This window comes from Phaseolus vulgaris, chromosome 10, assembly GCF_051622355.1.
Source record: "Phaseolus vulgaris cultivar YP4 chromosome 10, ASM5162235v1, whole genome shotgun sequence".
NCBI lineage: Eukaryota > Viridiplantae > Streptophyta > Magnoliopsida > Fabales > Fabaceae > Phaseolus > Phaseolus vulgaris.
In genome coordinates, this window is record NC_143507.1 from 44,586,532 (window position 1) to 44,609,178 (window position 22,647).

General features: G+C 29.8%; 2 protein-coding genes across 3 annotated transcripts; one reads left to right on the forward strand and one right to left on the reverse strand.

The window, feature by feature from the left end:
• Positions 1–4,808: 4,808 nt before the first annotated feature.
• LOC137819728 (auxin-induced protein 22A) lies at positions 4,809–10,107 on the forward strand. Of its 2 annotated transcripts, XM_068623678.2 has the most exons (3): positions 4,809–5,331; positions 7,099–7,192; positions 9,717–10,107. In XM_068623678.2, the coding sequence occupies exons 1-3, from the start codon at positions 4,986–4,988 to the stop codon at positions 9,829–9,831; spliced, it is 555 nt and encodes a 184-aa protein (XP_068479779.1). In that variant the 5' UTR covers positions 4,809–4,985; the 3' UTR covers positions 9,832–10,107. The 2 variants fall into 2 exon arrangements, with proteins under 2 accessions (XP_068479779.1, XP_090152343.1); XM_090296217.1 differs by lacking the exon at positions 7,099–7,192 and having other exon boundaries at positions 4,865–5,331.
• A 5,170-nt stretch (positions 10,108–15,277) lies between these two features.
• On the reverse strand, positions 15,278–21,433 carry CYCA2;4 (Cyclin A2;4). Its single transcript, XM_068622898.2, has 12 exons — positions 21,273–21,433; positions 19,756–20,083; positions 19,306–19,576; positions 18,614–18,750; positions 17,754–17,846; positions 17,118–17,251; positions 16,772–16,847; positions 16,425–16,501; positions 16,258–16,291; positions 16,019–16,168; positions 15,797–15,931; positions 15,278–15,683 (listed from the first exon to the last, which is right to left on the reverse strand). Exons 2-12 carry the CDS (start codon positions 20,026–20,028, stop codon positions 15,630–15,632), a joined length of 1,434 nt encoding a protein of 477 aa, XP_068478999.1. The 5' UTR covers positions 20,029–20,083; positions 21,273–21,433; the 3' UTR covers positions 15,278–15,629.
• Positions 21,434–22,647: the final 1,214 nt, after the last annotated feature.

Consider the following 22,647-nt stretch of genomic DNA (forward strand, 5'->3'; position numbering starts at 1 on the left):
TTTTAATAATATTTTCAATATAACCTTCTAGCTAATTCTTCAAATTAAATTTTTTTTTTTTGCAATTACCTTAATTTTTTAATGTCTTGCAATTTGATCTAAACACTAATTAATTAACCATAAAGACATGCATTTCCAAGACTAATTAATAATTTATCTCTATTCATAAAACACTAAATCTTCTATGAATCAACTTGGTTTGTTTCTCTTTCTCTGTCTGACATATATATTTGTTCAGTTAAGCATATGCTGAGCCATTAAATTGAAATTCACTCATTTAATTAATTAATTAAGATTCATATTTATATATCCACTTGCACTCATGGAGGTATTATGTCATGTGGGCGTATTTATATTTGTATATGCTTGATTTAGTGCTTGTACTACGGGAAACATCAATCATGTAACATCATCCATAAATTATTAGCTTTCAAATAAAAAATTAAGACTAATTAATTAAGAAGGCATTTGCAATGCAAGGAATATATCGATTGTTGTGTTCCAAAAAAACAATTAGATTTGTCTTGGAAGGTAAAAGTAGCCATTAAGCACTTGTTCATCATTTAAAATAACCTCTCCAAATTTATTATAATAATTCTCCTTCTTATACATAAATTAATGTTCTTAGAGTCTAGTTCATCTTAAAGTGACTTCTTTTGTTTTCTGCTCCGAGTTTTCTCGCCTTCAAGTGTTGTAGTTTTTAGTCAAGTTTTCCGTTTTATTGAATGATTGTCGGATGAACCTGCAAAGATACTTCGATGATGAAGTTAGTCTGAGTAGAATATGCAGGTGAGTTGAGAGAGAAAAATTACCTCAGGTATCTGATTGTTGCCTTTGGTATTTATACTTTTTGGATGGACTCCTACTGTCATGGACCTACTCGTGAAGTCCAAAAGATGGTTAATTTTGCTTTGCAGATAAACTAGCTTAATTATAATTAAATAAAGTTTTAAGAATTTTGTTTGAGTGAGACTAAAAGACCGTCGACCATATCCACCATCCAATAATACAATTAATATAAATATTACATTGAGTATCCAATATGCACAGTCTTTTGTATATAAGGGTAGTCTTTTGTGTACAAGGGTAACCGAAAAAAAAAATATAAATATATAATTGTCTATAATTTGCACAAGAAATACAAGTACAATGTTGCACTATATTGCTAATATATTGGTAATGTGTTATGGGAAATCTGCAGGTTTTGGAACAATTGAACATAAATTTGATATTGATATTGATTTTTTTGAATTATTAATTAGAACACATATGAATATCTCTTATAAGGAAGGGAAGAAATCATGCAGTGTAACCAGAGCTATTTTGTGAAATCTTATTTTGTAAATATTCTATGGGTTGAATCATTTATCTGCCATAGCTATATAAATTTAATTTTGCTTATAAAAGAAAGAACAAGATTAAAACAAAAACATTGTTATTAATAACGTCTTTTTATAAAGTCCATCACAATATACACTGTATAGTTTATACTCATAATTGTCTTTATTTATATATATATATATATATATATATATATATATATATATATATATATACTTAGAAGGGAATACTATATATATATATACTTAGAAGGGAATACTAGAAAGTTATTAAGATAATTAAACTTAATAAAATATTTTGTATTATACATGGTAAACTATTTTTTTTTCTCTTTCATCAAATCAAAATGGTATAACAGTTGAGATTAAGTTATTCATAATTTATAAATTATTATAATAATTCCTAAAAAAATAACTATTATAATAATATTATTGTCTACGTAACTAGAGATTAAGACATTGTATAATATATAATTGGATGTAAATCTCATTTATATATAGTCAGTTTTATAAAATTGAGTTAGACATAAAATTCACGATATCAGAATATTTTGAAACTATCGTAATAAGTGTTTATTGAATTTATTATTTCATTAATTTTGTGAGGTTTGAAATCCTAAAAAATAACATTATTTTTGGGAGATTAAAGTTTCCATATACGTATAATTTGATATCTTGTTGTATAGTTTTGTGTCTACTCCTTGTACTACATGGAATCTTATACTCATTCTTCCCAAATGGTTCGAAAACACATTACAAGCTATTTAAGGAGGGCACGATCATTCCAGTGACCTTAATTAATATTATATAGCGATTTTATGTTACCATGTATCGTATCTTTAATAATCTTATTAAAAGATTTAAAAAAAAAATCTTACCTAAGCATAATGAGGCAAAGTTCATAATAGGTGCTTCAAAAGAATATACGATACCTTTGTAAGTGTAATATTAATTATAGATGTGATTATATCTTCCACAAACCACTTGTTGATCATGTTTGACTTTGAAATATCTGTGTATACAATAAAAATGATTTTATATATATTATATTCAACATAATTCTAAAGTTCAATCCAAAGTAATCTAAGCAACATTTTTAGGCAGACAAAAGTTCAAAATCACACTAATTCAAAAAGAGTTAGAAGGTGAATATACACTGTAAAAATTTTATCAAATAAAAACCAATTTTAAATTTAAAAAATAATTAGTTATTATATTCTAAACTAGATATTATTGATATCTAAATTATTTTTTTATTTTTAATAAATCATTTTTAAATTAATATTTAATTAGCTATATTAAACTTTTAACTATTCATACTAATAATTTAAATATCTATTTAAAAATTATATTTTAAAGTTGATAGCTAAAACTATATTTATTAATTATGATAGTAGAAAGAAAACAAGTTTATCAATTGTAACAATAAACAACTTCTAAATTTTAAAAAAAAAATTCAATATACCAATCTTAAATTGACATTAACAACAAATATAGTGTTAAACCATATCATTTATTTATTTTTATAAGGATTTGAACATTCCATATTATAATTTTATTTAATTCATTCTTAACTGATAAAAAATATATCATTTATAATTTTACTAATTGTAACAAAGTAAAAATGAAAAAAAAAATTCGACCAATCACATCCAAAATAAACATTCAAGAATAAAAATTATCACATACTAGATAACCTCATGCATTAATATAACTGGTCATTTTATAAAACAGATCAAATTTTGTTTTTGTTGACTTACTTTATAAAATACATAAAAGTAAGATTTTTTTTTTTGTTATGGTTTGATTTTAAATTTGAACAGAGATAATATGGTAGGCTTATGATGGTGGTGCATGAGTGTTTGAATTCTAACAGCTATAACTTGGTTTTACGCGTTTGTAAGTTTGATGAAGAGGCCCCAAGTGTTTCTAATTCTTCCTACACTTTGACTCATATCATTTCTTCATCTTTCTCATTCCACACACAATTAGTAACGATACAACCTCAATCTCTTTTCATCATTTCTCTCTCTTTTTCTTCTCATCTACCTAATTATACTTCACACTTCTCTTCTTTATTATTATCATTTTTCTTCTTTCACTAACATTGTCTAGAGAGATTTGCCTAGGGTCCCACCTTCATGCCCATTTCACTCCCTTGCTCTTTCCATCATCATCAATATATATATATATATATATAGATATATTTGACATTTTTTCTATTTAACAAGAAACAATTTGGCACACTTAAGGGGTGGTTCAACCCTTATATAGAGTAAGAGAGGTCAAAAGGTATCTTTTCATGTACACGACAAAAACCAAAATAAAACCTCATACTGCCTACAAGATCAATGATCAACCCTTATATTAACATTAAATTGAATACAAGCAAGCATATCAAGGGTTGTAGATACCAGTAAGAGAATTCGCTGAGGGTATATTTGAAGAGATCTAAGACCAAACTTTAACTTGTGACAAGGGAAAAACTTCAGTATGATCAATCACTCTACCTTTAAGTAAACAATTATTTATGTGTCTTCAAATCTCGCTAACCAACACTATCCAAACAATACCCATAATAAAATTAACTGAATTAGACGCATCCAAAATTCTGAAATGTTTAAATTGTGACCCAGAGACAATAAGATCAACCGAACTCACTGCTAATTAACTAGTCGTAATAATGATTCCAGATTAACCAAGTAATCTTGTATCTGAAGAACAAATGATTTATTTACTCCTCTGCACAAACATCAAAAATTGTTCTCGACCATTATTCCTAGTATATATTTGACATGATGCTTACAAATCACATACCTACATTGTGACATGGAATCCGTCATACATATATATGTATTTTCCCAAACAAAAATGACTTTATAAGATGAATTTCATCTGAAAACAGCACTGGTAATTCCTGCCGACAGAGGAAATGGAATGAACCATGCTCATTTCCTTTTGATTTTTGCATCATATGGCTCCATTGGGGGTGTGGTATAAGTGTGGTAAACTTGTATACAACACAAACACACGTACACTGAAAATGCATGTACACAAGAGAAAAGTTAAAGCTAACATGGGATAGTAAATTCGCATAGTCATGCAGATAAGTTGTTGAGGCAATGAACCTTCTCTGAACACATAATTTAATGCAAAGAGCTAGCTAGCTGCATGTACAGCTGAATGAAGCAAGTCACATGGCATGTTCCCTGCAGTCATCCAATCAAACGGCCATGATCCCATCTCAGAAAGCAGCAAGAGTGGTAGGATGTGTCCCATATCTAACTAATTATGGTGCTCCCTCATTAGCCAGGGGACAACCTTGTCCCCACAATTGTTTCTCATGTGACCGACCACTTCTCCACTCTTGACCTCTGTAACGCCATATTCACAAATCCAATTTTTTATACAATTATTCAATTACAAATTTTGTATACAAATTCAAAAGAGTTATCAACTATCATGTCTCTGAATGTTTCTGAATGTTACATCGCACTACGTCCTTTTTCATTCACTTTCTATATATATATATACACATCCTAGGGAAACCCTTTCACCCATACTCCAAAAATCACTCACCCATACCCTTTTGCTGCATCAAATTGATCTGAGAATAAGAGAAAGTAAAGAACTTGATACCCTAATATGGGGAAAGAAGATCTTGGACTTGAAATCACAGAGCTGAGATTGGGTCTACCCGATGTGGGGAACAAGAAGAACAAGAGGGTGTTTTCGGAGATTGATGAGGTTGGAGATGAGAACAGCTCCTCCGGCGGTGGCCACCGGAAAATGGAGAAGAAGAATGAGGTGGTGGGGTGGCCTCCGGTGTGCTCTTACAGGAAGAAGAAGAGTGTGAAGGAAGGTTCAAAAATGTACGTGAAGGTTAGCATGGATGGTGCTCCTTTCTTGCGGAAAATGGATCTGGCTGTGCACAAGCGATACTCCGATTTAGCCTTCGCTTTGGAGAACCTCTTTGGTTGCTATGGAATGGGTCAGTTTCTCTTCCAAAACCATCTTCATCATATCTCTCTTTACATGTTACCTTGATTAAATTTACTCAACAATTACAACCATGCAAACATATATATATATATATAGGAATAGCATATGATATAGATGAAAAGAGAAATACTAACATCAGTCTCTCTAATTCAAAAATCATAGAGAAAAGATAGGAAAATCATAAAATCTACACTACAAATAAATAAATTTATTAAATAACAACTAAAATTAAAAAAAAAAAAATTAGTCATTATATTAATTAAATTACATATTATTTTAGAGATTAAAACTTACTTTATGTAAATGATTTTTATTACTTATAAAAATTTATAAAATAATTTTTAAATTGATATTAAATTAACTATCAGGATTTTAGCTACTAATATTTAAATTTTAAATTAATTTGAATTATTTTTACTAATGTTTAAATTTTAAATTAGTTTGAATTATTTTTAAAAACTAATTTAGAATCTAAAACATTAATAACTAAAAACTTGGTAATTAATGGTTAGATACCAATTTAAAAATTGTTTTATAAATTTTTATTAATAATAGAAAATATTTTAGATATTAATAATTTTTTAATTTTTAAAATGATTTTTAATTTAGTATAATAGAAATTAATTGTTTTAATTTTTAAAATTAGTTACAAATTAATAAAAAAATTATAGTTATGAAATTTTGAATAAACTTTTTACTAACAGAGTGATTTGTTGTTTTCAATGAACTTCATTCTCTGCAAAATCACACGTTGAATTGTATATTATGCTGCTTTGAATATATGATTGTACTAATTTTGAAGAGAAGATGAATTCAAATCCCAATTACCCCCTTCTCCCAAGAAAACGAACTTTTTTACATCCCATCATGAAAAGGTTTTTGCAATTAGATTTCCACGCAGAAACATAAGAATAAGTCTTACTACTAAACTATAATGAACTTTTCAAAAGTCCCCAACATGATATATCCTTGTTGTTCTTGATGAGTCAACATTGGCATCGATCTTCATCTTTTGTAACTTCTATTTTTAAGAACAACACGTTTTGATGAGATAGGTTTATAGGGTCTTCGTGAACTAAATAACAATTAGCACAATCTAAGATTATGTTTATTTTCAGAAATAACAGAGTTAACTGATTCTTGAAGATCTCACATCGATTAGATTATAACATTTCATAATATATAATATACGAATAGATATAAATTTTTTTATATAAATTGATTTGATGAAGTTGAGTTAGACTTAAGTCAACTTCTTAATATGGTACTAGAGTCATTTAAAACTTATCCTAACGAATTTTGATAGATTTATACACACAAAAGAATAAAAACATTTTTTTTCATTTTCTACCTACAACTTTCTTATAAATAGATTTTCTCATGCATCAATATTATGGTGTAGAACATAAAAATGATGAGGAATCTTTCATTTAAATAATTGTCCTAGAAAGAATGGGTATGAGTAAAATAATTTGGAACAAAGAGACAGAAGGACAAAGTGGGTGACCAAATAGTATATAATAATTATACATTCTACCTTATTACGTGATGGCGTGCAGGTGGTGTATGCATAAAGTTGAACTGCTCTTTTCATGAAACTAAAAATTGATCAAGAACAATAAATTTAAATTATGCATAAATTAATGATGATTAGCACTCAATTAGGAATGGGATAAAAGGGAACCAGATCCAGAAGCAAAAAATAATAATGATGATTAGCAAAAATTAATAGTTGTTTAGTGGAATATGTTGGCAGTGGAAGCATTGCAGAATGCAGAGAAGAGTGAACACGTTCCCATTTATGAGGACAAAGATGGTGACTGGATGCTCGTTGGAGATGTCCCATGGGAGTAAGTACTTTTTCCCCCATTAATTACCCACCTTTTATTTTATATTTTTTATTATATTTTTCAGAGAAAAATAATTTCTTTATAAGTTGGTTGAATTTTTACATATTATCTTTGAATAATTGAATATGTATTAGAAGAAAATCACTAAAAAAATTAATTTTAGAAATTAAATATAATTAATTACTATATTAATTAAATTAGATATTATTTTAAAGATTAAAAAAATTATTGGTATCTAAAGTAATTTCTATTATTTATAAAATTTATAAATTAGATTTTGTTATCTAATTAATTACTAAGGTTTTAGTTATTTTTTTTATCAGTAAAAAAATAAATAAATAAATAAGAATTACTTAATAAATGATTCAACCTCTATACATGACAACTACTTCACTCAAAAGAAAGAGTCAATAACCTAAAATCAACCAAAGAAGACACTTAAATAAGATTTTAGTTATTAATTACTTTAGATTTTAAAGTTGGTAGTTAAAAATCTCAGTATCAAATTTAGATGTTGTTGGAGATCCCGACTAGAGATTATAATCTTTCATTGTATATAAGTAGGTGCAAACCTCACTTCATTGAGTTGATTTTATGAGGTTGAGTTAGGCTTAAAGTTCACTTTGTAATATAGTATCAGAGCCATTTCGATAGATACCAATAATTTAAAATCAATTTTGTTTATAGTAATATACGTATAATTTCATTGAATACAGTTTTTTAATCAAACTTTAGATTAATTAAGTTAAAGAACACATACCAGTATCTTGCTCATATGTTTCACTCAAAAAAGCATCATTATTAGTCTAATTTGAAGAGAGAAAGGCTCATTGTAGAACTGATTTCAAGAATTATAGTTGTATGAAGGTTTTACTATTAGTTTAGGGTTTGTGTGTGGTAAAACTTGATGTGTTTGTGAGAGAAAAGTGATAATGGTGTAACATAGGAATGAAGTAAACCAGAAGCAGAAACACTTTCATTTACTGTTGCAGAATCAGCTTTCCGTGTTTTCTGAACCAACCCACGCCAACCATCATTCCATCTTTGAAAACCATGCTTGCTAAGGAAATTTCGTTCACACACTCTGAATTAATCTTAGGTTTAGTTACCTCTTAAGTACTTAATTAATTATCAGAAATGCATGCATACATGGTGGACAATCCAATAAATTCAAACTTTTTTTTTATCGACAATAAAACATAAATGACTATGAATCATTTTAGAGGTGGTTTAACTCTTATACAAAACATAAATCTTAAGTCTTTCTCACCTAAATCAAACCATTCTGCTAGACGTCTATAAACAACCCATTTGACTGAATCAGAGAATTCACCTGAAAAAAAAATCAATAAATCATCTTCATACAAATCAGAAGGTTAAGACACCAGTTAGAAAAGGAGAAAAACTGTTATGTAAGTTGTCCCAAATATACATTTAAACAACATATAAAACTATATTAAGAAGTGGACTTTAAGTTTAACTTAACTTTAAATCAATTCAAAGTGTTGTGTAAATTGTTTTAGAAATAGATCTAAATAATATATAAAACCAAATTGTATTAAGAAGTGAATTTTAAGCTTAACTCAACTTTATAAAATCGATTTATAAGATGAAGTTTGTATCCAGTTATATACTATGATGAGTTCTTCGTATGATATCAATAAGTTGTCCCAAAAGATTGAAACACTAATAAGGTTGGAAAAATCGTTTAATCAATTTGTTGTAGGAGTTATTAAGATTGAAAACTTGACATGAACAATTTGTAGTTTTGGGTGAGACGAGCATATGAGAAAAGTTAATGCAGGAAAGTGAAAAATGGACAATTTGATATTGTTGTGATATTGAGGATATATGTTGGACCCCATATAGCCGACATGCGTGAATCCCTCCTTATAATGTTGAGCATCAAATTAGGATGTGACCTACCCTCAAAAGACCAAAACCCATTATTGTTATGGGATACATCAAAACAAAGGAGAGAAAAAAAAAGTTCCTAGTTGGCAACATTTCCAAGAATGATCTAATGTCCCATGATAATGATGATGATTTAGCCATGGTTTTACATTTTATAGAAATATAGTAATTTTGTATTTTTTTATATTAAAAAGTCAATTTTAACCGTGGGGTTTGTATCTATTTATATACTATGAAGTGTGTGAAGGAGGTTAAAGTCAATGTTTGATCTTGAATTTTCTCAAAGTCTCGTAGTAGGTTGTTCACTTATCCTAATTGGTTTTTGGATCCTTTGACTTGCATGTGATTGGTTTTTTTATGCTCTTGTTGACTTTTTGTTTTTGTTAGTATCTTTGATTTTGTCTGTTTGGTATGTGTTTCTTGAGAGGTAGAAGGAGGTTAAAGTGTAATTTGTATAAGGGTTAGATCATTTCTGAAGTGGTTCATATTTATTAATTTTTTATTATTGATAAAAAAAACTTATATACTATGAAATGTTTTAATCTCTAATCGATATGGATCAAGAAAGAAACATGTAGTGTTAGACTTATGTGTGTTTAATGATGAACAGAATGTTTGTGGAGTCATGCAAGAGGCTGAGGATTATGAAGAGAGCAGATGCAAAGGGGTTTGGTTTGCAACCAAAAGGATCTTTAAAGGGATTCATAGAAAGCGTGGGAAAGTGAAAGATTAATGTTGTTGTGCAACTTTTGATGATGATGAATCAAAATTTATGTTATGGTTTTCTTAGATTTGAGAAAGCATCTTTTTAGTTTGATATATGAATCAAACTTTTGTTTATGTTAATCAAGTGTTAATGGATAACATCAATAGGGAAAACTCATCGTTTTAGATTAATCATTTCTCTTGTTTCTTCTATTGCATACAACTTATTGTATCACTAAATCTTTTTGCTACTCATTCCAATTTCTTAATTACTTCATTTCAATTTATTATTCTTTTTCTATTTTTTAAATGTTGACATTTATAGTAAACAGCCATATCAAGTTTTTTTTTTCTTTTTGCACAAATTTATAGTAAACTTATTATTTAAATTCATTTATATTTTTGTTTATTCACCTAGGAAAGAGACTAATATAAAAGAATTTAGATAATTGTGTGAAAAGATAAAAAAAAAAATCCAACTTCAACAATGTTGTGCATTACGAGTATTTAGTTGGTTATTTTTAACTAAAATATCAATAAATTGATTACTAATAATTTGTTCAAATAAATAATTTTCCTTTTTTTACTGATTTAATAGATTTACTTCTTATAATAATATCTCTCCTTACAAAAACTATTTCATAAGAATTGTTGATAAATTGAAGGGAAGTCTAGTTCTTAAGAAAATAATGAAAGGAAGCATTTTGATGATGATAAATGGGATAAAATTCTAGAATGTAGTATAGATAGTATTTATGTGCTAGTTAAAAAATAAACATATAATTGCTATGTGTTTTGAAAAAAAAAAAAGAGCTTGTTTTTTTTATTTCTTTAGCTCTGTAAATATTTTAAAAAAATATTTTATTTTTATTTTCAAAATCATTTATAAAAATATAATTATTTTATTTTCACAATTTTTATACAGATCTTAAAATAAATAAATAAATAAATAAGTGATATTCTTACATTTATTTATAAAAAAAAAATCATACAAAATAGGCCCTTAAATGTACATTTATTATTTAAATTGAAATTAACATTTTGGAAAACATTGTTTATGATACTCTTGTAGTAAAAGGATAAGGATTAAGTCTAAAACACTCTATGATTGTGCAGCCATATTCCATTAAGTTAAATTCACATTTTCAATAGTTAACAAAAAAAATTAAAAAAATAGAGTATTTGGAGTGTCCCATACTTAAAAACACAAAAAAACATATAACATATCACATTAAACAAATCTTTTTCATAAATCTTTCGGATTATTCAATTTCCTAATTTACCAAAACACTGAAATCATAATAGAAAATTCAAACTAAAACCAAATAAAACTCGGATGCAGAGACAACAGGAGGTTTGCCTAGAAGCAGTCATCTTTGAAAGAGTGCGTAATAGCTTACTGATCGAGCGCTCTTGCATCAAAGATGAATAGGGTTGAGCGATCTGTCGCTTTGAGATGTCAAATTGAATCAGTAGAGGAGTGTTCCGCCTTAGATAGAAGGACCCACACAAGCAGTGTTGGACAAAGCGAAAGCAAAAATGTCGACTTGGGTATAACACACATTTGTGAGCATCCAATGCCTGGAAAACCCAAGAATTTCTCCGCAAGGTTCGTTCACGAAGGATGAATCAGAACCTAAGATCAGACCGAAAGACATAATCGATGAACAAGAGGTAAATATTTTTGTACTACCCTTTGTTAGTCCCAAAAAAACCCTCCCACATTTATTTGGATCACCACCCATATTTTATTGTTAAACTTTAATTAAGATAAAACTCCTATGCTCACAAATTTTCACTCAGTCAAGTTATTATTCCACCAAAATGAAGAAACCTTATCCAATATGTCTAAAATTTGGTGCAGGATCTCAAGGATCAGCTTTAAAATTACTACTAAGGGTATCTTCCATCTAAAATCATTGTGATATGCTTAAAAGAATAAATTTAAAGAGTGAGTGTGGGCCTTGGTCAAAATTTTCTGAATCCTAGGCAGTACCCTTTTACGGCCCAATAGAACAAAAGATGGAAAAACTATTCCCAAACAGTACCAACCATTAATCAATTTCAAAAAAAAGTTATATATATATACTATCATATTAGACATTATCATTATCGTGAAACTTGACATCTCAACTGACACTTCAAATAAATAAAAAAATATTATTATAAAAGAATACAAGAAAATATGATACATGTATAATCTATATCTATTAATAAATAATTATAAGAAAACAACATTTTCAAATTCATTATTAAAAAAATTCTAATAAAATAAAATAGTAAAATGAGGAGCATTGTATGGTGGTAGGAACCACCACACAAAATCTCTCTCATGGAAACTGAAAGGCAGCAAGTACCAACCATGACTCCATTACAGTTTCTTGTTTCACTCTTTTGAAGGCAATAAAGAGACAACATCATTCTTAATACACCACAAACATGTGAGAGGTTTCACTCTTATTGTAAAAAAAAACACATTATTATAAGGAGACATTTCATTACTCTCACTAATTAAATATTAATCACCACTAAATACATTAAGAAAATGTAACTAAAACAAAATGCTTTATTAATTTTTTATATTAAAAAAATCATTTAGTAACAAATACCAAGTAATTAACCCGTTAGATATTATTTTATAAATTAAATAATTATTAATACTTAAAAATAATTTTTATTATTAATAAAAAATTTAAAAATAATTATAGTAGTTAGTGTCTGATTTGATATTAATATAAACAATATTTTATAAATTTTTATTAATAATAAAAAATTATTTTAAATACTAATAATTTTTTAATTTTTAATTTAGTTACTACAATAACTATTAATTATTTTTTACTTTTAAATTAGTTGTTATTAAATAATTTTTTTATAGTATTAATTGATTAAATATTTGATAAAGATTAATCATCGTGAATAGATACTTCACACTAATTAATATCTCATAAAGAATACATTTTGTCTGTCTAACAGCATCTTCTGCCCAAAAATTTGGGCAGGGTATTAAGGAGGAAAGAAAAGAGATTTTAATAAATAAAAAATTCATTTCTTATTAATTTTTTTTATAAAAGTTCAAAAGGTTAAACAATTATTTTCATTTAATTACTTTCCTCCAAATTTGGATAAAATCAAAGGGGAGAGATCTTTTATATTAACCTGAATAAACTATTCTTTAAGAGTCAGGTGAGTCAAAAAATATATATTTTAAATTAAATTAGGTTACCTTTAAATAACTAATTCTACATTTTATATGAATTTGAGTTTAGATTTGTACTAGGCTTATTTAAAATATTGTACAAAAATTCTATTGAATCGTAAAGAAAGTTTAAAATATCAACTTTCCGTAAATAAAATCAGTTTTTTAACTTATTTTCCCTTAACTTTATTAATATATTTGAAAATCAATATTACTTGACAAAAAAATCAATTCTTTTTCTAATCTTTATAAATTATATGTCTAATTCTCTCTGCATGAATATCTAACGGATTTAGAGTCAGTCAAAATTAAGATAGGAATCATTTTAATTAACAATTTTTATTTTATTTTATTTTTAATCTTTCCCTTCATTAATAATATATTATCTTAAAAAATATAAATATAAGTCTTATCTTAAAATATTTTTTTCTAATAATTTATATCAAATTATTAAAAATTGGGTCTTGAAAATTTTGTAATTCCTGAACAATTAACTTCTTTTTCTAATTAAATGTAGGGTGTAAAGCGGGTGCAATCAAGGAAGTAGAGGATTCCGTATTATGGGCTGGGCTGGGCCTCAACGTGAAAAACTTAGGGTAGATTCAGTATTATGGGCTGGGCTGGGCCTCAACGTGAAAACTTAGAGTGGATTCAGTATTCTGGGCTGGACTGGGCCTCGATGTGAGCTGGACTGGGCTGGACTGGACAGGACAAGTCAGCCCACATTACCTACAAAATATATATATATATATAGTTTTATATTTTCATTATTATATAATTAAAAAATATTTAATTAATACTTCAAGTTATTTTCTATCTATATTAAACATAATAAAATATATAGAATTTACCAATAAAGTAATTCTCTTTCACTCAAATATTCAAAGAAAATCCAAATTTGAAACTCTAAACAAGTGCATTTTCATATTCAAATTATTGTTATTATGAAAAAAATGCCTTCATTAATTAAAACAGTGTTTGTAAGTTAAAAAGTTGTCTTGCACAATTCTAACCTTAAAACCTTACTAGAAGAAAAACCATTCATTAACATTTGAATTTTTTTGTAAAAATAAAAATTTCTACATAAATTACATGACAATAATATTATGTGAAATTAGAAGTTTCACATTAGATTCAAAGCTTGCTGTTACATTTCTTGTGTTCTTACTCTGAGATTCTAGATACAAAAGACTGTTAACATTTCTTAGCAAGGTTAACTAATCATAGAATGATACACAGAGAAGTTGATGGTATCTGCATTCGATACACAGAGAAGTGGGATTACAATCTCGAAATGCATTTATCACATGTATCATGGGAAGGAGTTCTTTGAGACCTGGACCTAAAAGAAGGTGGAGTAGTCCTTAGTATCTTCTAGGTAATAATAAAGCATGTAAGGTGCAAGACATTGGGATCTATCAGATTTAAGATATTTGACAAGCGATAGATGTTGCAAGAAATGAGGTACATTCCAAAGCTCAAAAAGAATCTTTTGTCAATCAGTATGTTTGATCATATTGGTTGAACAAGGTGTGATAAAGATTCCAAGGGCAATGTCAAGAGTTGTTAAAGGGAAGAAAAAGAATGGTCTATACATCTTAAACAGTTCAACAGTAATCACACATGCATTATGGCTAGTCAAACGATGTAGTAAAAGGCAAAGTTGTGACATCTGAGTTGGGACGTGGTGGAGTTGGAGATGCAGAACCTGCTAAGATGTGATAAGATGGAGGGGCTCAAGTTTTGTGATCACTATAGGGGTGGCAATATGGGCTGGCCCGTCCCACATAGATCCGCCATACATTTAGTCTGCAAAATGCGGGCCGGATTGGCTCATCCCGCACAAGGAGTGCTAGCTCTTTTCGCTCATCCTACAGATGTGTTTACAAAATCATTGTCAAGATCGAGGTTCAAACAGTGGTTGGAGTGGATTTCAGTTGAGGATAAAGGAAGATGATCCTAAGAGCTCCTCCATGATTTCAAGTCAAAGTGGAGAATTGTGATAATTTTCTCTAAATCCCGTTCATCGGACAATCTGCTGAAAAGCTCAATTAGACAATTGGAATATCTGATGGGAAGGAGTAGAAGACCGTCTAATGGGAGGGAGTAGAAGACTATCTAGTAGTTGTGTGACAGACCATCTAATGCAGGCATTATTAAGCTTAGTTGTGTGAACAATTTTCTGTTATTCACGTAGTTTAAGTTCTATATATAAAAACTATTATAAATAAAGATAGTGCATTGTATCTCATGATGACTCTATGTTATTGTTATGAATCCAATGGTAATAATTTAATATTCTTAATTATCCCAAATACATAGTGAGAGGACTGAGGCAGTCCAAGGTCATCACTGCAACATATGATTTCACAATGATTAAGTCATTATGCCTCATCTAGGGGTTCTAGTCCTACATTAGACTGCTCATAAGTAATCTACATACAGAAACATAATATATTTGTTGTGTACATATCAGACAGCTTAGCATTTAATGTACATAATATCTCAGGGATAAATGAATGGTAGTTGAAGGGAAGATTACATTAGGAAGGGTTTTTGCTGTGTACAATGCATATCAGTTAGGAGTCCCCTGCATTGGCTGGTCAGTCATCTTTGTCTTCAGAACAAAGTTTCAAGCAGTTTTGGTGAAGACAAAGCTGCTACACATTTGAACTGGTACAAAGAAATCCATTATGAACATCATGCAAGTAAACAGTAAAAAGGTCTTGCTCAGAAGAGTTATATTTGTATAAATGTTGGGAAAGAAGTGTTTATATCATCTATACCTTATCTTGTCTATACTTTGTGCGAATGGCAGTTAGAGGGCAATCATCAGTATTCAGCTGCAGGTCTTGCAATGCAAGAACTGTGGTTTTCAAATCTGATGCTTTGTAACTGGCATAGTGTTGAAGAGTTGGATTCTGCAATAAAGAATGAGTGTGATTCATGCTAGCTAGGTTCCTTTACATAACTTCACATGTAAGGGAAATATGAATGAAAGGACTAACCCATGGGTGGTTTGACTGATCCAGTGTCCACCGGGCAAGAAATACAGCTGATGCAGCAATGATAGAGGGGAGGAAATTCAAGAAACCATAGTCCATAAGTGTTATTTCAGCTAGGTAATTGGCCAGGTACTCTAATTCAAGGCTAGGGTCCTGCACATTTTTTAGCAGGTAAGTAAGTAGGTGGTTAGTAGTACTCAACCAAATGATTTGGCAGCATTGCCCCAAGAAAATGTTTTCACCTCGTATGAAGCTTGTGCTGCCCGAAGAAACCTCCTAAGAACCAAGAATGCAAAAGGACAATTGCATTAAGAATCTCTCAATAATGCATTGAAATTCTCTTATATGATCTTTTCATTCTTTTGTATGGATATATTAATGATTTGATGATAAAAATGTCAAAAAGTACCTGAGAAATGTTTTTATGGTGGGAGCAAACAGTTGATATTCAGAAGACTTCAACACTTGACTCTCCATTTTCAGTACCTGTCCATTCACATTATTTAACAATTGCTAAGAGTCCAAAAATAATTTTCTTAATCTTCTAGAATACTATTGCATGATCATAATACCAACATACAGAATCCGTAGTTTTAGAGTTTGAAAAGTCAGAATATGATTTTTAAGAGTGATTGTGTATCGGTGTGTGTAGTTTTCAATTTTTATTTGATTCAAACTTCAGTTTAAGTTTCTACATGAAAAACTATAGTTTCACGTTATTGTCCTTAGAGCATTTATTGAAGAAACGTGACATACCTCAGCTTTGGTGTATGTATTGTCAGTAATGAAGCAGAAATCTTCAATGCGTGGGGCGTTAATTTCTTCATACTTCCTTCAATCACAAAAAGCATATAACAAAAGAAATGTTTCAAAATGCATTACAATTTTACAATAACACAAATTTTCCAATATCTACATTCCATCTTTCAGCCTAAGCTGAATTATCAAGGTCTTAAACAATGACCATTCATTAACACCAAGACCAATTCAACTAAATATTTCAGTTCAAACATCCTTATATCATGAATGTAATTACACATGTTCAGTTCAAGAATAAGACTGACAGGACACGATGTCAACTTCATTGAATTTGAGAACTTACGAGGCAATTAGCATGCAGGTGATACCAAGTAGCTGAAGTCTCTGTCTTTCAATGTAGTTTTTGGAGAGGAACCAATCTATGAGGTACACAGTGAGGTAAAGAGTGTCTGTAACCAATTTGTATTCCTCTGAAACCTGAAAAAAAAATATAGTAGTTCATAATAGAACTTGGTCTCTGAACAACACAAAAAGTTTCCCAGTGCTTGCTCTTCATGGATTTTTTTTTTATTTTAAAACCCCATCTATATTTTTTCAAGACCACAACCTATGTAACACAGACACGACATATGTAACACAGATACTGACATGACACGAAACATTTTGACGCATATTCAACTGCATGCTTTTTAATCAATCCTATATTCTTATTCATGTCATTCATCACCTTCACTTTCTTATTGCTTCATTCCTAAACTGAATGTTGTGCCACTTTGTCTTGGGGCATTATCAACCCCATCTTGGAAAATTGTAACCTCACTTTATGTTGAATGCCAAGTAACTCTTATTTATAAGCAAAGATCCTCATTTTTTTTTTCATATTACCACTTCATTATTATCCTATCTGTAACACTCAGTTGTCTGTGTCATATACCACTAAACGGTTTGTAATTATATTAGAAAAGTAATTGAACCAAACCTCTACAAGCCAATCAACCAGTATTCCACGCATGCTTTGAGTGATATCTTGCTGCACCGTCTCCATAAAATTAGGATAAGGCCTTCTTGCAAGCTGAAACGAAAAATATCAGACAAACAAATTAAGACAGGAAACAAAATCTAAGAGAGGCAGATGACATAAAGGTAATGGTAATTCTGCAATTCATTTGATAGGACCATTAGAGACTAGGAATCCCAGTATCCCACAATGTTTTCAATATAGAACATAGGCTTTAACATGTATATTCCCAAATTTATACCAACCTTTTTGCTTATTCAGATCAAGGTAATTTAAAACCAACTACCCAGTTCAGCATTTTATCAGCATCCATTGTGATAATAGTTGGATGCTGCTCAGTAATAGACATGATAATGACAAAGGAAAACACTTCAATACAAAAAGCGGCTGATTGTTAGGGGGTAATCAAAAAGCTAAAGAAACCAAGTTCACAATTATTCTTGGCTCTATAAACTTAAGTTGTGTTTTCAATGAAAGATCCAGTGTCCTAGTCATGGATGCAAACATTTAACATTCAAATCTATTCAAATTGGATGCGTAATCATCTAGAAGACATGCTCCCAATCAGAGGTATTGGGGTGACTATTTCTACTTATCAGCACACCATTAATGCGATGAGTGGAACACTGATCTTCTAATACTAAAAGGCTCTTGTTCTTTACACCTTTGAAATCAATACTTAAATCCTCAACATGGAAAAGCTGGCAGAAATAGTTAGACATTTGCTTGCTTTCAAAGCTACCAGAGTTGACAAGAAAATAAGATCATATGGTAAAGATATGACTACTGTATACAAATGACATTAAATTTATGGCACAAACCTCAGCAACACGCATGGTGTCATAGATATCAGCTGCATAGAGGCTGCACAATTGAGGATCTCCAAGATCATCGTCTATGCTAGTGACTTCTTGATCCTTCAACGCAGTCAAAACTTTCGAAACGTTATCTTTCTTGTCTGCAAAATAATTGTATATGCATGTCAATAGTGATGAATATAAATCTGAGAGCATGAAAAAAAGTCAACTAAGAAATTATTTCTTTTATTAAGGTCGACAAATTCAAAAACCAAGTGAAAAGCCTTATAAAACATATGATGACAGTTTATGGCCAGTTGAATGCTTCCATGCAACAATTGATTATAATATTAAGAGGAAACAAATAATCTTAAAATTTCTCTGTACCAACGAGTTGGATTCTCACGAAAATTTATAGGCCAGCTGCTGTAGCAATAATTTGCAGTCTTATATGAACTCACTTCATGTAAAGGAGTATAACAGAAAAGATAAAAATGCTACATTTGATTTTAAAATTAGGTTCACTACCAAATGCCTGTCTCATTTTGTTGATAAAGCAAATATCATTTTTTTATGACATTATTGTCTCACTAGACATTTGCTTGAACACCACGATAAACAATCTCAGACATGAGAAACTGTTGATAGTCCTTTAAGAAACTAAAGTACAAACAAAGTATGAGTCCTATGAGTACTTGAGTAATGCATAATTAAACCTTTCTTCTGAGAAATCATAGGCTGAGCAGATATTCCAGACATCTGACTTTCAGGCAGTCTAACATCCATGTTACACTCATTGGAACTTGACCGTAGAAGTTCTTTGGTTTCCAAATTATTTGAGCACATAGTATCTTCTGATTTCAATGCTGCTTCCTGTAAACTCTTTGCTTTGGAGTCAGCTTGAAATTGCAGTGACTCCACATCAACAGAAGAAACCACCTTGGACACATTAATTTGACTAGCCTTAGACAGCTTTCTTTTCTTAGCCTGTCAATGACAAAAAAACTCAATGTTAAGTGAGAGGCTTGAGAATAACTTTCCATGAATGTTACATTAATCCAGCAACAAATTTCAAGAAAGAAAGCAAACAGTGAACAACGAGAGATAGAATTTTAAATAAAACATTTTCTTGCTCTAAAAGGTTGGGGCTTTGTCATGAAAAAAACCTGAATTTTATTTGGGTTGAAACAACTCTCGTACGTATTTTCACAGCAAACATTAGTAACATCATGAAGAACAGTCCTCTTTTTACGTGGAACACATGTATTATCAGAAGCTGCTCTTTTTGAATTGACTCCGGATAACTGCTTCTGATTTCGTTGTGCTCTCTCTTTCAAAGGGGGTAGCTGTCCTGATGAGCAATGAGCAGCAGCTCGAGCCCGTGTCATTCGACCAGTTTGCGCCCCAGTTTTCAGTGTAACACTGCTTTCTTTCTTCATCTCTGCAAAGATTCTGAGCAGCAGGAAGAAGTATAATCTTGGTGTGTTGTCAACCCTGCAACAAAAAAGACCGAATCATACGAAAGCAAAGCATCTGGGATAATTCTAATGTTTATTGTTTCTCATCACATGCAACATTTTGTACTGGATCAGCAACTTCACATCAAGAAAACAAACTTTCAAAAACTCTCTACAAAATTTAGTAATTTCCTGGTGGACATAGTCCATGTTTTCAATGCAGAGTGAGTGATCAAATTTGTAGATTGTTGGTTATTGGAAATCAAGCATACAATTGGCACACATTGAGTAAGTAGCAAGATATTTGAATGACATTCAAAGTTCAATCAAGCTTAAAGAGAATTTAGCATAAAAACTGCGTAGTAACAAAGAAAACAAGAAGTCCACAAATCAAACTTCTCCGCTTTGCAGGAGAACAGGTTAGCATAAGGTCTTGGTGAGGCGAAAAAACTCACTGTCTAAATGGGGAAAGAACGTTAAAAGATTTTACTGACAATAGTGAACTTATGAGATCAGGAACTAATTTATGGTTTCATCACGCTAACTCAACTTGTTTCGTGAACTCTGTGTAGAGGAAACATCAATTGAAGTTTCTTAGCGTGCCCAAAAGAACATCTTGTCAAGAAAGAAATTTAGGAAAATAAAAATGTTTACTGCACACCCACTCCGCTGAAAGATTCAATTGTTTAAGAAAGAAAGAAATGCAAGTTGAAGCAGAAAATGTGCAGTGTTCATCAAAGTTTTGAACAGCTAAGAGGGAATAAAAAGAAACCCAACAGCAATTTGTCAGTAAAATGGTGTACAAAAGGGAAAAAGATATTCTTCTCCGAGTGGATATTACAAAAAAAAAAACTATCTTTGTCAGTGTAAATCAACATTCCAAAACCTCAACAAGTTCAAAAGCTTCAGCACAAACCAAGCCAATCTTAAATCAAAACGTTCTGTGTTTCCTTTAAGTTCACATGGATTTGCCCTTTTGAAAATCATACAAATGGGCCCTCTATTCTTCACAGAAAAACAATCAAAACTCAATCTTTGCATTAATGCAGTCTTCTTTAAGACACCCTCTTACAGACCCAACACAAGGATAAACAGAAACCCAAAAGCAACATTACCAACACAACAGACTCGTGTATCTTCAAAGAAGTGACATTGTAAAAGACAAGACAAAAAGAACACACAAAAAAACTGATGGTCTGTTTCAGCAGCAATGCAAGAAGAATGACCTGGTCTATCTTGCAAGCTCCACCACCTCCATAGAGAGAGGAGCTCACAGACAGAGAGAGAAAAAGAAAGGGTTCTTCCAAGGCTTTCTTGGGAGGAGCTTCGGACAAAGGAAGAGAGACTGAGCGGGATGTGGTTGTTTAAAATCTTGGTGAAACTATGCAGGAAAAAAAGGGAAAGGTTAAAAATTTATTAATGATGATAAAGATTGTTTCTGAAGAAATAATAATATAATATATGTGGCTCAGTGCCATTGCATTGTTGACTATTGACTCAAAAGTGAAAGCCAGTTTCATCACACAAGAGTGACAACAACTGAATGAGTGATGCTTTTCTGTTTTTGTTTTATTTATCTCAAAAGTAAATATTTAAACTGCTATCCCAAAAGTTTCATCTGCATAAATTCTTAAAAAAATCATCCATTTACATATATAAATATAAATATATCACATACCCATTTTTTAAAAATATCTTTTTTATGTGATAGTAGATTTGTAAAAAAAAAAAAAAATTATTTAATATAAAAATATTATGAATTTTCTAAGTAAACTCAAAGTTGAGTGTTTACTTTTAATAATAATAATCTTAGATTTATGGTAACATACTAGGATGGCTTGCGAGATCTGGTCGTGTGAGGTAAATTACTTTTATACCCTTTGCGTTACAACTATTGGGTGTCGACAGACACTGATGTTTACCCTTTGTTTTGAATTAAGGGAAAGGGTAGTTTGGTAATTGAGGGGTTTAGGTTAAGCATTAACTTTGTCAAATTGGTTGGAGGGTGGGTTCCTTAAAAGTTGAAACTGAATTAACATATAGCCATGACATGTGGATTTTTGTAGGGCACTTTTCTAGTGATCTGTGAACTTTGAACCTACAATATTTATGGCTCTATTAGTTTAAAAGAAATAAACAATTAAGAAGTTGGAGTTATTGATTCAAAAGCAACAGTTACAACCTCATCAAATTCATATCATTTCATGTTTATGAGTAGTGTTTCAAAAAATATTAAATTTAATTTATTAAATGCCATTAATGATTTTTTTAAACTAATTTAATGATATTTTCAAGTTAAGAAATGACTTTTCATAAAATTATTTACTCAATTTATATATATAATATTAAATAATATTTCTAAAAGCATATATAAAAGTAATTAAAAATAGAAGCTTATTATTTTATTAATAGTCAAAGTATAAGAACACAAGCTTAAATAATAGTTCAATGTTATTTAAAGTTGTTAATAAAAACCTCATTGTACTCAGTGTTGAATAAAAATGAATTGAATTAAATAATTAAAGACAAAAATATAATTTATTTCAATAAAGGAGAAAATGTTTATTAAATTATACAGGAAGTTCATTAAACATGTGTTAC